Source organism: Triticum urartu, unplaced genomic scaffold, assembly GCF_003073215.2.
Source record: "Triticum urartu cultivar G1812 unplaced genomic scaffold, Tu2.1 TuUngrouped_contig_8074, whole genome shotgun sequence".
Lineage (NCBI taxonomy): Eukaryota > Viridiplantae > Streptophyta > Magnoliopsida > Poales > Poaceae > Triticum > Triticum urartu.
This window is the reverse complement of record NW_024118984.1, coordinates 807-11901: the sequence shown is the minus strand read 5'-3', so window position 1 is coordinate 11901 and position 11095 is coordinate 807. Positions and strand designations below refer to the sequence as shown.

The window sequence follows — 11095 nt, the reverse complement described above, 5'->3', positions numbered from 1 at the left end:
CTGCTGGGTCCACGCCCGCAGCAAGGAAGTGCCTCCTTATTACGTGGAAAATAATGATTCCTCCACCTGACAGCAGGGACCCACCGGATGGGCCACCGTATTTCACAAAAAACATTCCCCCTAACTATTGGGACCCACCAGCTACATCTTCGCACGCAAGGAAGTGCGTCCATATTACGGGCAAAAAATGATTCACCCCCCTGACTGCTGGGACCCACCAGCTACATCTTCGCACGCAAGGAAGTGTCTGACGGTCGGGACCCACGTGGTCGAAGCGTACGTAGCGTTGTCATTCTGGTCGCGAATGTGTACGTACATAGGATCGATCTGTCTACAGGCTGCAACGATGAACCGTGGCCGTGTAAGGACGGGCACGTGTCGTAGTAGAGGCGCGCACATAGCATGTACAGTTACGTAGAACCAGGATGCAAGAAAGTAAATACGACCACGTACATACATACGGGTGGGGTCTCGAACGCCTACTCGCGCATACGTACGGCCAGAGCTCGTGTACATGGCTAGGTCAAAACGAAGAAACTGCGTCGTCGGCATGTTCATCGGGAGCCAACCGGCTTATACGGAACAACCGATCAAAACGAGGCCTGGCGTACCACAGAACAGAGGAAACGGCCTTGTGTTCGACCGGCCACGGTCGAAACGGGATCCTGTTCATCGGGAGGGGTCTGGCGTACCGCAAAACAGAGGAAACACACTTATCTTGGACCTCCTATGGTCGAAATGGGGTCCTCTTGATCGGGAGGGGTGTGGTGTACTGCAAAACGGAGGAAACGGACTTGTGTTGGAGCGCCACGGCTGAACCGGGGGTCCTATTCATTGGGAGGGGTGTGGCGTACCGCAAAATGGGACTCCACGGGATACTGTTCATCTCTACTGTCGACGTCCTCCAGCCTCCATGGGCTACTATTCATCCACCATCGACCTCCTCCAGCCTCCACCTGCGGCTGTTCATCCACGGGCTCTTGTTCATCCAGCCTTCACCGCTCCTCCAGCGGCTACTGTTCAACCAGCCCTCTCCACGGGGTCCTGTTCAACCACCCTTCCACAGGCTACTGTCCATCTAGCCCTCCACCGGCTAATGTTCAGCCAACCCTCCACGTGGTCGTCCTGTTCATCCAGCCCTCCATGGGGTCCTATTCATCCACCCCCAACTGGCTCGATCGGGGTCCTGTTCATCTAGCGGCAACAACCTCTACTACCAGGGGTCCTTTTCATCCACCCCCACCGGGAACTGTTCATCCAACCCCCCAACAACGCTCACTGTTCATCAAGAGGCAGCAGGATCGGTCGACTTCAGTTAGCAGCGGTAGCGAAGGAATCGCTCGATCGGGTTCAGTTAACAGCCATCGATCGATCGCTCGGGTTCAGTAACGCGTAGCCAGCAGTGTAATGGCTCGGGTTCAGTAGGCGAACGCCTCGCTCGGGTTCATTTAGAGCCCAATGCCTCGCACCCACGTGTGTACGTGTACGAGAGGAACGCGCATCGCTCGGCCCCCGACCACCCACCATAACCGGGAACTCCCCGATATTTTCCTCGCCCTCGCTTCTACCACGATTTTTTCTATCATGGACGGCCCAAAGAATGTCATGCAGCTGCATCTCCAGCCCGCCCAGGACAAAAAGCCCATTTTCTGTCATGATTTTTCGTCATAGAAGTAGGAGCCCACCACATCTATGATGATACTGGGTTTTGTCACAATTACCGTCATAGAAGTGTCATAAGCATGACAGAAAAAAATTCGTTCGAGACAAAATGTCACGGATGTGTCTTTTTTATAGTGGGTGGAGACACAATGAAGGTTAAAGTATTTCATCCAGACTACAATGAGCATCGAGAAGTCGTAATGAAGATAGTGAAGGATGGACGGGCAGCCATCACAAGCGGTTGGCCTAGAGTCGTGCACGCATTACACATGGAGGAGGGCACAATATTGCATTCCGCTTCACCTTCTCCAGCAACCAGGATGTCTTTCGCCTCTCTCTTTATAGTCTTTAGTACAACTATGGTTCATCATTCTTTACTTGGTGCTTCTGTAGTTCTTCAGTATTTGTACCCGTGCATTGGTGGTTGAACCTATATTTGTAATAAACATGGTTGGATATGAAATAAGTGATTGCCTACTTTCAAATTCAAAACATGTGATTTTTAAATTAGGGATTAATTAGGGATTACACTACACACAGTTTGCGAAAGCGAAACATCTGCAATAGACGTGGAGATTAGAAACGTTTCTAGGATCCACTACATGTGCGATCAATCTCCACTTCACACGACATCCTCTTGAAAACTGTTTGCGTTAGGCCACCTTGCACAAATGTTTACCACATAAAAACTGTGTGTGATGGATAGCCTTTGCCACACAGTTTCTTCTATGCACTGTGTGTGATGCATTCAATAACGCAAACGATAAAATTGTTAATATCGTGTGCAATGGCAACGCTATCACACAAACGATTTAATGGGGAAAATTCTGTGTGATGTACCTGTGAACGGAAATGTTTTCCTTGGAGCGACTTTGTGGGATGTACATACGAAAGGAAACATTTAGCAGGGACTGACTGTGTGGGATGTACTTGCGACCAGAAACAATTTCACCTGTATAACTGTATTTTTTAGCTCTACTGTACGTATTTCCATATTTGAGCGCTCACCGGTCGCACATGAACTCATTTTGCCGAGCATGTGTGCTAGGAGGGCATATCCCTGACAGTTTCTGGGTCGTGTGGGAAGGACCCCCCTATTGCTATCACTCACTAGGTGATGGTTCCAAATGTCGTCGCGGAAAGGGGTTAAAAACTGTTTGTATAGCACCTACGCGTACCAGCGCTGGACTGGGTCCGGATCCCCTTCTACGGTGGTGTCTAGGCTCTATTTATAGTGGCCTTGGTCCTCTCCCAAAAATGAAGGCGGGAAGGGATCCCACAACGGCCAAATTTGTAGGGAGACAGCTAATACATCTTATCCTGATGAAAGGTGGCCTTCGCGTGCAAAGCTTCAGGTCGTGACGCCATGGTAGGCTCGGTGATGACCTCCGTCCTCCCGTCCCGGCAGTCTTGGTCTTGTAGCATAGAAATGGAAACCTTTGGTTGATTCCTAGGGACTCCATGCCTGTGCTAGCCTCCTTAGCACCAAACAAAAAGGAACCCTGTTATACTGCCCCCGCTGGCGCCCGTCTGGCCTTGCTCGTCATGGCTTGCGTCATCCGAGCCTCATGAGGTGAGGGCTTGCATAGAAATCTCCGCTCCTCAGGAGCCAGCCCGAGGAGGCCGCTCCTTCTGGAGGTCTTGGCGCCGTCCCCTTGCAAAGGTCTTGTGCTGCTGGTGCTGGAGATGGGCCATCGGTGGAGCTACACAATGGGCTGCAGGTAGGAATATCTGGGTACCCCGGTTCCCAGAACACAGACAATAGTCCCCGGGCCCAAGGCGCGTTCGGACTTTGCTTCGAGACGAAGCCAAAGGGCAAGGGTGGAGTGCCGCGGGCCCGAACCACCTGCGGCCTCTGTCGACGCGTGGCGCTTGATGGGACGTGGGCGTCTCCGCTTCCCCATGCTGCCTCGGCAACCGTTCATTACAAGGATCCGGGTCTATTGCAACAAAATCGTTTGTTGCAATACATGCTGTTTCGTGGCGATAAGTACGTATTGCCACGAAACGACATTCGTTGGCAGCCGTTGCGACTGGACACATGGTAATAGGTTATTACCATGAAAAAACAATTGTGGCAATAAAGTGCGCTATTGCAACATCCATGCGGGATGTTGCCACATGTTTTCCCGTGGCAACACTCACCTGATACCACAATTTGATTTGTAGAGATAGCTTTAATGCAACATGTAACAAATTGTGGAGACTAATATCTCGTAGCGATAGACATTTGTGGCAACAACCTATGCCAATGACGACTATTTCGTGGCGCATTACTCTTCCTTGGCAATAGTCAATTGTGGCAACAAACTATGGCAACAATCCTTGTTTTCGTGGCATTAGGCATGTTGCCACGACCCACTATACTTGTGGCAATAAACTATGGCAACAGTCCTTATTTTTGTGGCATTAGGCATGTTGCCACGACCCACTGTGCTTGTGGCATTAACTTATGGCAACAAATATTCCAATCGTCGTAACAGGAAATTGTAACATACTTGTTTTGATGGTGATAAATAGGTATCACAACAAGTGAGATCTTTGTAGCAAGAAATTATTGCAACAATTTAAACTTTCGTGGCAAAACTCTATTTCAACAAACTTACTTTGGTGGCGCCAAACTGTTATCGCATCGTGAAATTTTTTGTGGCGCCAAGCTATTACAACAATATAAAGTGCTCCGTTGCAACATCCTAGTGCAACAAAATAGATAGGCGTAGCAACTGAGATATGACGCAACACTATATTTTTAGTGGTACTAGCATATGGCAACCAAAAGTGGGTTGTGGTAATAGTCTATTGCAACCGTAAAAAAATATAGGCTTTCGATTACAATATTCAAAACCATACGTATAATATGTAGATTCATAAAATTCATAATTCTCATAGAAAATATCCATCAAATGAAACTCGAATGTAATTTAGCCATCCTAATTAACTTCGAAGACTAAACTGCCCGTGATCTAGTGTCCAGTCCAGCTAGTTCTTTGGTTCCTCCAATCAAGAAATAAAAAAAGTTCTAGTTAATGAGTCGAACATAAGATACGCCATACAATTATTCCAGCCCCATTGGCTAATACTGTGTCAGGAAGCATGTAACTAAGGGATCATAACAACTACACAAGTGTAAATGTCTAAGGCATAACCACAAGTACATCTACTAAAAGCTTCTTTTTTGAGAAAAACATTGCTTTTAACTTAATGGTGCTAGGCTGAATCACCCAAAGCACAGGCAGCCACAAAGGCTGGTACATCGGCCTCCCATTCCAAATACTGGTTAGATTCTAACATCCTACCAAGACATGAGCAACAGAGTTTGTGAAGCGATGACATACATTAATTTCATAATAAGAAAACCATAATTTGAGCGGGTACTTGGTATCCTCAATAACAGCAGCATAGGCCGACGAGTCCACCTTATTGATATTAAGTGCTTCCATCAGGAGTTACGAGTCCGTTTAAAAAACGACCCTCACGACCCCCATATCAGCGCCAATAGATACTGCATGGGACATTGCAGTGGACTCATCAGCGAAGGCATCACGCGCATGCTCATGACATCCTGCTCGTGCATACAAAATGGTGCCATCGTCCGATCATACATCTACTAAAAGCTTTTGTTATTGATTCAAGTTATGACTAGATGTATAGTTTCAGTTAAGTTCATGTCCCTAGCTAGCACATATTCGTTTTATCTTTAAGTTGTGACTCGATGCAGCAACAACACATGGTAAAAGAGAAGAAGCAACTAGCTAATTATGAAGACCAATGACGTACAAAATGCAGGTGAATATGAAGAGAAAGCAAGGTTGTGACTTACCATTGCTTTAAACATTCGAGATTGCCTTCCTGCAGCTTGTATGAGCGCATTTGAAGAAATAGCAGTTGGCCTTGAACCTGGAGTCTTATTAGGACTAGATCTCTGTAAAAGAATATTTTGCAAGTTTGGATCACTATTTTCTTTGTCAACCCTCTTCGTAGACACCTGTAATAGAAGTGCACTTTTAGCAATGCAAGTAAGCAACATAAATCTTACAAGGTCGGAAGCATATGATTGTAATCACCTGTTGGGTTCCCACCTGTTTTCTCAATTCTACAAACTTTGCCATCATGTCTTTTTCAAATTCCAGTCTTGATGTTCGCTCCTCTTGCAACAATCTTTCCCTTTCAGCACGCTCTTCTTTTAACCTCTCCTCAAGTTGTTCTCTCTCAGCACGCTCCAAGTTAATCCTCTCTTGTGTGTTAGCACGTTCAGCTTGTAGTTGATCTTCTAAGTCGTTGACCTGCTGGCTGAGCTGAGAGTTTCGCTCCTGGGTGGCTGCTGTAGCACGAGCTTGCTCTTCAATCTGGATACGGAACCTTTCAGAACCAGTTGAAGTTTTGGCCACGTATCCGTACCCACGAGGCTGCAATGACTTGCATTCCAGAGTGTCTTTGCAAGCGGTCTAGAAAATATTGTTTTTCTGCTCACTTGAAAGTGGACCTTCAGTTTCAGTTTCTTTGTTTTTAACCTCTTGAAGTGCTTTGTCCTAAAATGAAAGGAACAATTATAGGTGCAGCATCAATATTGACACTATAAAAGATGAAACAAGAATAACACGGTCCAACGCATGAATAATTGCATCTGATGATGAAACATGCCAAATGCACATCATTGACTAACTATAGAATAACCAAAAGTCAGTGTACTCACGTAAACTTTCTGGGAATCTGTGTTAGACCATGTTCCATCGTTTGTGTGGGTGAGTTCCCATAGAGCAATACAATCTGGCTCTTCTCCAGTTTCCAAGTTTCTCTGCAAGTAATATAACAATGAGATGCTTGAAACATGACACCATATTTAGCAGCAAGGCATACATATTTAGTTGGACTCATACCTTCTCAAAACTAACTTGCGAGTAAGATTTTGATCCCATTATGTGTTTTGTCTTCTGTTTCTTACGGTTATCGGCGTTCATTTGGCTGCGTTCCTATCAATTCATTGAAACCAGATATAACCAGTGAGACTAGCCATTTGATCTTAACACATAATAGACAAACCGTGATCTTAGAGATAACCTGAAATTTTGAATCAGTGCCAAAGTACTCAATCATCCATTCCCACTCTTCTGGTTGTAAATCTTCTGGCAGATTAGCCAATCTAGCTGCATCTGTTTTGTATGCCTTGTAAGTGGAGCTTAGAGTTGATCGCCAGCCTCTATATCTCTCTTTCGCAATTTTGAGAACTTTTTCTTCTGTTTCTGGTGTATCTTCTAGGTCCCATCTGTCCTGTAAAGCATACAGCAAATAAATATACATAAGCACTGCATTATCGATGGTAAAATAAGATAACACATGTGAAAAATGTTGTACGCACTATCATATCTGCAACAATGAGTCGATGAATGGTAGGGTGAATGTCCGACCACGTCCTCACTCCAATGAGTGGTAACTTTCTTTTCATTATGACTACCACGTCATCCTTGAACGAACGATAGTTCATTCCTACTGTACCACCCAATTTTTCAGAGAATGTAATATTTAGCTTTGCAGATCCATTGGCAAAACGCTTCTTAGATGCTTTAAAACCTTTTAGAACACCTCGCCCTTTCTTCTTCTGTCCACCAGCTTCTACAGCCCAGATCATACAAGAAAAATTGTATTACTCAGCATTAGATTGTAAAAATGATGACATAAATGTAAACGAAAGCAAGTACCATCCTGTAGTAGCGCACGGTTGCGGCGAGCATGGGATGGCCATTCAGCAAGGGAACACATGTCATTAGCAGATACTGGAATGTCAGATTGTTCTGGAGTTCCTGTAAAAGATTTTGTAGTCTTGAAGGTTTAGCTATTTAACCCACACCAAGATTTTATGCATTATAGCAAATGCTAAACAATTTACCAGATTTGGGTTGTCCACGTTGGTTTTTGTATGCCGTTATACTTTCCATCCTTGTTAAGAGAACAGAGCCTTTCTTTACTGCACACAAAAACAATCATGGGACTTAGCATTAACAAAGTATTGATATTCTGCACCATTCAGATAGGTGATTATGAAGTAAGGATGTTGTGTACCCGGAGCATCCTCCGTAAAATTCATCATTGTGCCCTTGTGTAGGTAAACCAGACATATGTGAATGGACATGAAAGGCAAGCGACAACATACATTTATTTCATAATAAGAAAACCATAATTTGAGCGGGTACTTGGTATCCTCAATAACAGCAGCATAGGCCGACGAGTCCACCTTATTGATATTAAGTGCTTCCATCAGGAGTTGCGAGTCCATTTAAAAAACGACCCTCACAACCCCTATATCAGCGGGAAGAGATACTACATGGGACATTGCAGTGGACTCATCAGCGAAGGCATCACGCGCATGATCATGACATCCTGCTCGTGCATACAGAATGGTACCATCATCCGATCATACATCTACTAAAAGCTCCTGCTATTGATTTAAGTTATGACTAGATGTATAGTTTCAGTTAAGTTCATGTCCCTAGCTATCACATATTCGTTTTTTGTTGAAGTTGTGACTCGATGCAGCAACAACACATGGTAAAAGAGAAGAAGCAACTAGCTAATTATGAAGACCAATGACGTACAAAATGCAGGTGAATATGAAGAGAGAGCAAGGTTGTGACTTACCATTGCTTTAAACATTCGAGATTGCCTTCCTGCAGCTTGTATGCGCATTTGAGAAGAAATAGCAGTTGGCCTTGAACCTGGAGTCTTATTAGGACTAGATCTCTGTAAAAGAATATTTTACAAGTTTGGATTACTATTTTCTTTGTCAACCCTCTTCGTAGGCACCTGTAAATAGAAGTGCACTTTTAGCAATGCAAGTAAGCAACATAAATCTTACAAGGTCGGAAGCATATGACTGTAATCACCATCACCTGTTGGGTTCCCATCTGTTTGCTCAATTCTACAAACTTTGCCATCATGTTTTTTTCCAATTCCAGCCTTGATGTTCGCTCCTCTTGCAACAATCTTTCCCTTTCAGCACGCTCTTCTTTTAACCTCTAGTTGAGTTGTTCTCTCTCAGCACGCTCCAAGTTAATCCTCTCTTGTGTGTTAGCACGTTCAGCTTTGATCTTCTAAGTCGTTGACCTGCTGGCTGAGCTGAGAGTTTCGCTCCTGGGTGGCTGCTGTAGCACGAGCTTGCTCTTCAATCTGGATACGGAACCTTTCAGAACCAGTTGAAGTTTTGGCCACGTATCCGTACCCACGAGGCTGCAATGACTTGCATTCCAGAGTGTCTTTGCAAGCGGTCTAGAAAATATTGTTTTTCTGCTCACTTGAAAGTGGACCTTCAGTTTCAGTTTCTTTGTTTTTAACCTCTTGAAGTGCTTTGTCCTAAAAATGAAAGGAACAATTATAGGTGCGGCATCAATATTGACACTATAAAAGATGAAACAAGAATAACACGGTCCAACGCATGAATAATTGCATCTGATGATGAAACATGCCAAATGCACATCATTGACTAACTATAGAATAACCAAAAGTCAGTGTACTCACGTAAACTTTCTGGGAATCTGTGTTAGACCATGTTCCATCGTTTGTGTGGGTGAGTTCCCATAGAGCAATACAATCTGGCTCTTCTCCAGTTTCCAAGTTTCTCTGCAAGTAATATAACAATGAGATGCTTGAAACATGACACCATATTTAGCAGCGAGGCATACATATTTGGTTGGACTCATACCTTCTCAAAACTAACTTGCGAGTAAGATTTTGATCTGATTATGTGTTTTGTCTTCTGTTTCTTACGGTTATCGACGTTCTTTTGGCCGCGGTCCTATCAATTCATTGAAACCAGATATAACCAATGAGACTAGCCATTTCATCTTAACACATAATAGACAAACCGTGATCTTAAAGATAACCTGAAATTTTGAATCAGTGCCAAAGTACTCAATCATCCATTCCCACTCTTCTGGTTGTAAATCTTCCGGCAGATTAGCCAATCTAGCTGCATCTGTTTTGTATGCCTTGTAAGTGGAGCTTAGAGTTGATCACCAGCCTCTACATCTCTCTTTTGCAATTTTGAGAACTTTTTCTTCTGTTTCTGGTGTATCTTCCAAGTCCCATCTGTCCTGTAAAGCATAAAACAAATAAATATACATAAGCAATGCATTATCAATGGTAAAATAAGATAACACATGTCAAAAAGGTTGTACGCACTATCATATCTGCAACAATGAGTCGATGAATGGTAGGGTGAATGTTCGACCACGTCCTCACTCCAATGAGTGGTAACTTTCTTTTCATTATGACTACCATGTCACCCTTGAACGAATGATAGTTCATTCCTACTGTACCACCCAATTTTTTAGAGAATGTAATATTTAGCTTTGCAGATCCATTGGCAAAACGCTTCTTAGATGCTTTAAAACCCTTTAGAACACCTCGCCCTTTCTTCTTCTGTCCACCAGCTTCTACAGCCCAAATCATACAAGAAAAATTGTATTACCCGGTATTAGATTGTAAGAAATGATGACACAAATGTAAACGAAAACAAGTACCATCCTGCAGTAGCGCGTGGTTGCGGCGAGCATGGGATGGCCATTCAGCAAGGGAACACATGTCATTAGCAGACACTGGAGTGTCAGATTGTTCTGCAGTTCCTGTAAAAGATTTAGTAGTCTCGAAGGTCTAGCTATTTAACCCACACCAAGATTTTATGCATTATAGCCAATGCTAAACAATTTACCAGATCTGGGTTGTCCATGTTGGTTTTTGTATGACGTTATACTTTCCATCCGTGTTAAGAGAACAGAGCCTTTCTTGACTGCACGCAAAAACAATCATGGGACTTAGCATTAACAAAGCATTGATGTTCTGCACCATTCAGATAGGTGATTATGAAGTAAGGATGTTGTGTACCAGGAGCGTCCTCCGTAAAATTCATCATTGTGCCCTTGTGTAGGTAAACCAGACATAAAATTTTGAGTCAATTTAAGAAGAAACACAATAAATTAAGCAGGCATAAAATCAAATCAGTTTAACTCATATTAAAATTTGAGGCAGCTCAAACTGAATGAAGCTCAAGGTCAAGCTGTAGAACATGACTCATGCTCAGCTTGTAACGATAGCAAAAAGTATAAATCTATGTTGATTATGTGATCGATTATAAGTACAGCGGGATATTTCACCCGAACTGCGAGTGTCGTGTTCCCCACAGGGACTAGACGACGGCGACTATGCTCGACTAAAGCTAGGTGACAGAATACAGATGATGATAGCAAGGAGATATAAATCTAAACTAACTAAGATTGTTCCGGCAAATCGACGACGAGGAAAATGAAAAGAAGCAAGGGAAGGTTCAGATTATACTCTCTGCCTTTTTAGTAGTTTCATTTTGCTTGAGAAAGTAAAATACTAACACAGGCAAGCATTAAGGATAAGGGGCAAGATTATAGTACATGGTTCACAAGCAGACATT

General features: G+C 43.7%; 1 protein-coding gene and 1 long non-coding RNA gene across 3 annotated transcripts; both read right to left on the bottom strand.

Annotated features, from left to right (window-relative positions):
- Positions 1 to 5777: 5777 nt before the first annotated feature.
- Positions 5778 to 10731, bottom strand: LOC125531772. 2 transcript variants are annotated; one of them, XM_048696045.1, is made up of 8 exons: positions 10537 to 10731; positions 7547 to 7624; positions 7359 to 7460; positions 7019 to 7272; positions 6721 to 6930; positions 6540 to 6632; positions 6356 to 6457; positions 5778 to 6191 (listed from the first exon to the last, which is right to left on the bottom strand). In XM_048696045.1, exons 1-8 carry the CDS (start codon positions 10562 to 10564, stop codon positions 6108 to 6110), a joined length of 951 nt encoding a protein of 316 aa, XP_048552002.1. In that variant the 5' UTR covers positions 10565 to 10731; the 3' UTR covers positions 5778 to 6107. The 2 variants fall into 2 exon arrangements, with proteins under 2 accessions (XP_048552002.1, XP_048552001.1); XM_048696044.1 differs by lacking the exon at positions 10537 to 10731 and adding an exon at positions 7720 to 7792.
- LOC125531773 lies at positions 8862 to 9497 on the bottom strand. Its single transcript, XR_007293516.1, has 3 exons — positions 9356 to 9497; positions 9172 to 9273; positions 8862 to 9006 (listed from the first exon to the last, which is right to left on the bottom strand). It is a non-coding gene; the product is annotated as an uncharacterized LOC125531773 (long non-coding RNA).
- Positions 10732 to 11095: the final 364 nt, after the last annotated feature.

Bases quoted from the DNA above. Each gene is read 5' to 3' on its own strand.
- LOC125531772 (XM_048696044.1), bottom strand. From the start codon at position 7,789: ATGTCCATTCACATATGTCTGGTTTACCTACACAAGGGCACAATGATG. The intron at 7,625-7,719 runs GTACACAACATC...TTTTGTGTGCAG, and splicing joins TTTTACGGAGGATGCTCCGG to TAAAGAAAGGCTCTGTTCTC. The intron at 7,461-7,546 runs GTAAATTGTTTA...AATCTTTTACAG, and splicing joins ACGTGGACAACCCAAATCTG to GAACTCCAGAACAATCTGAC.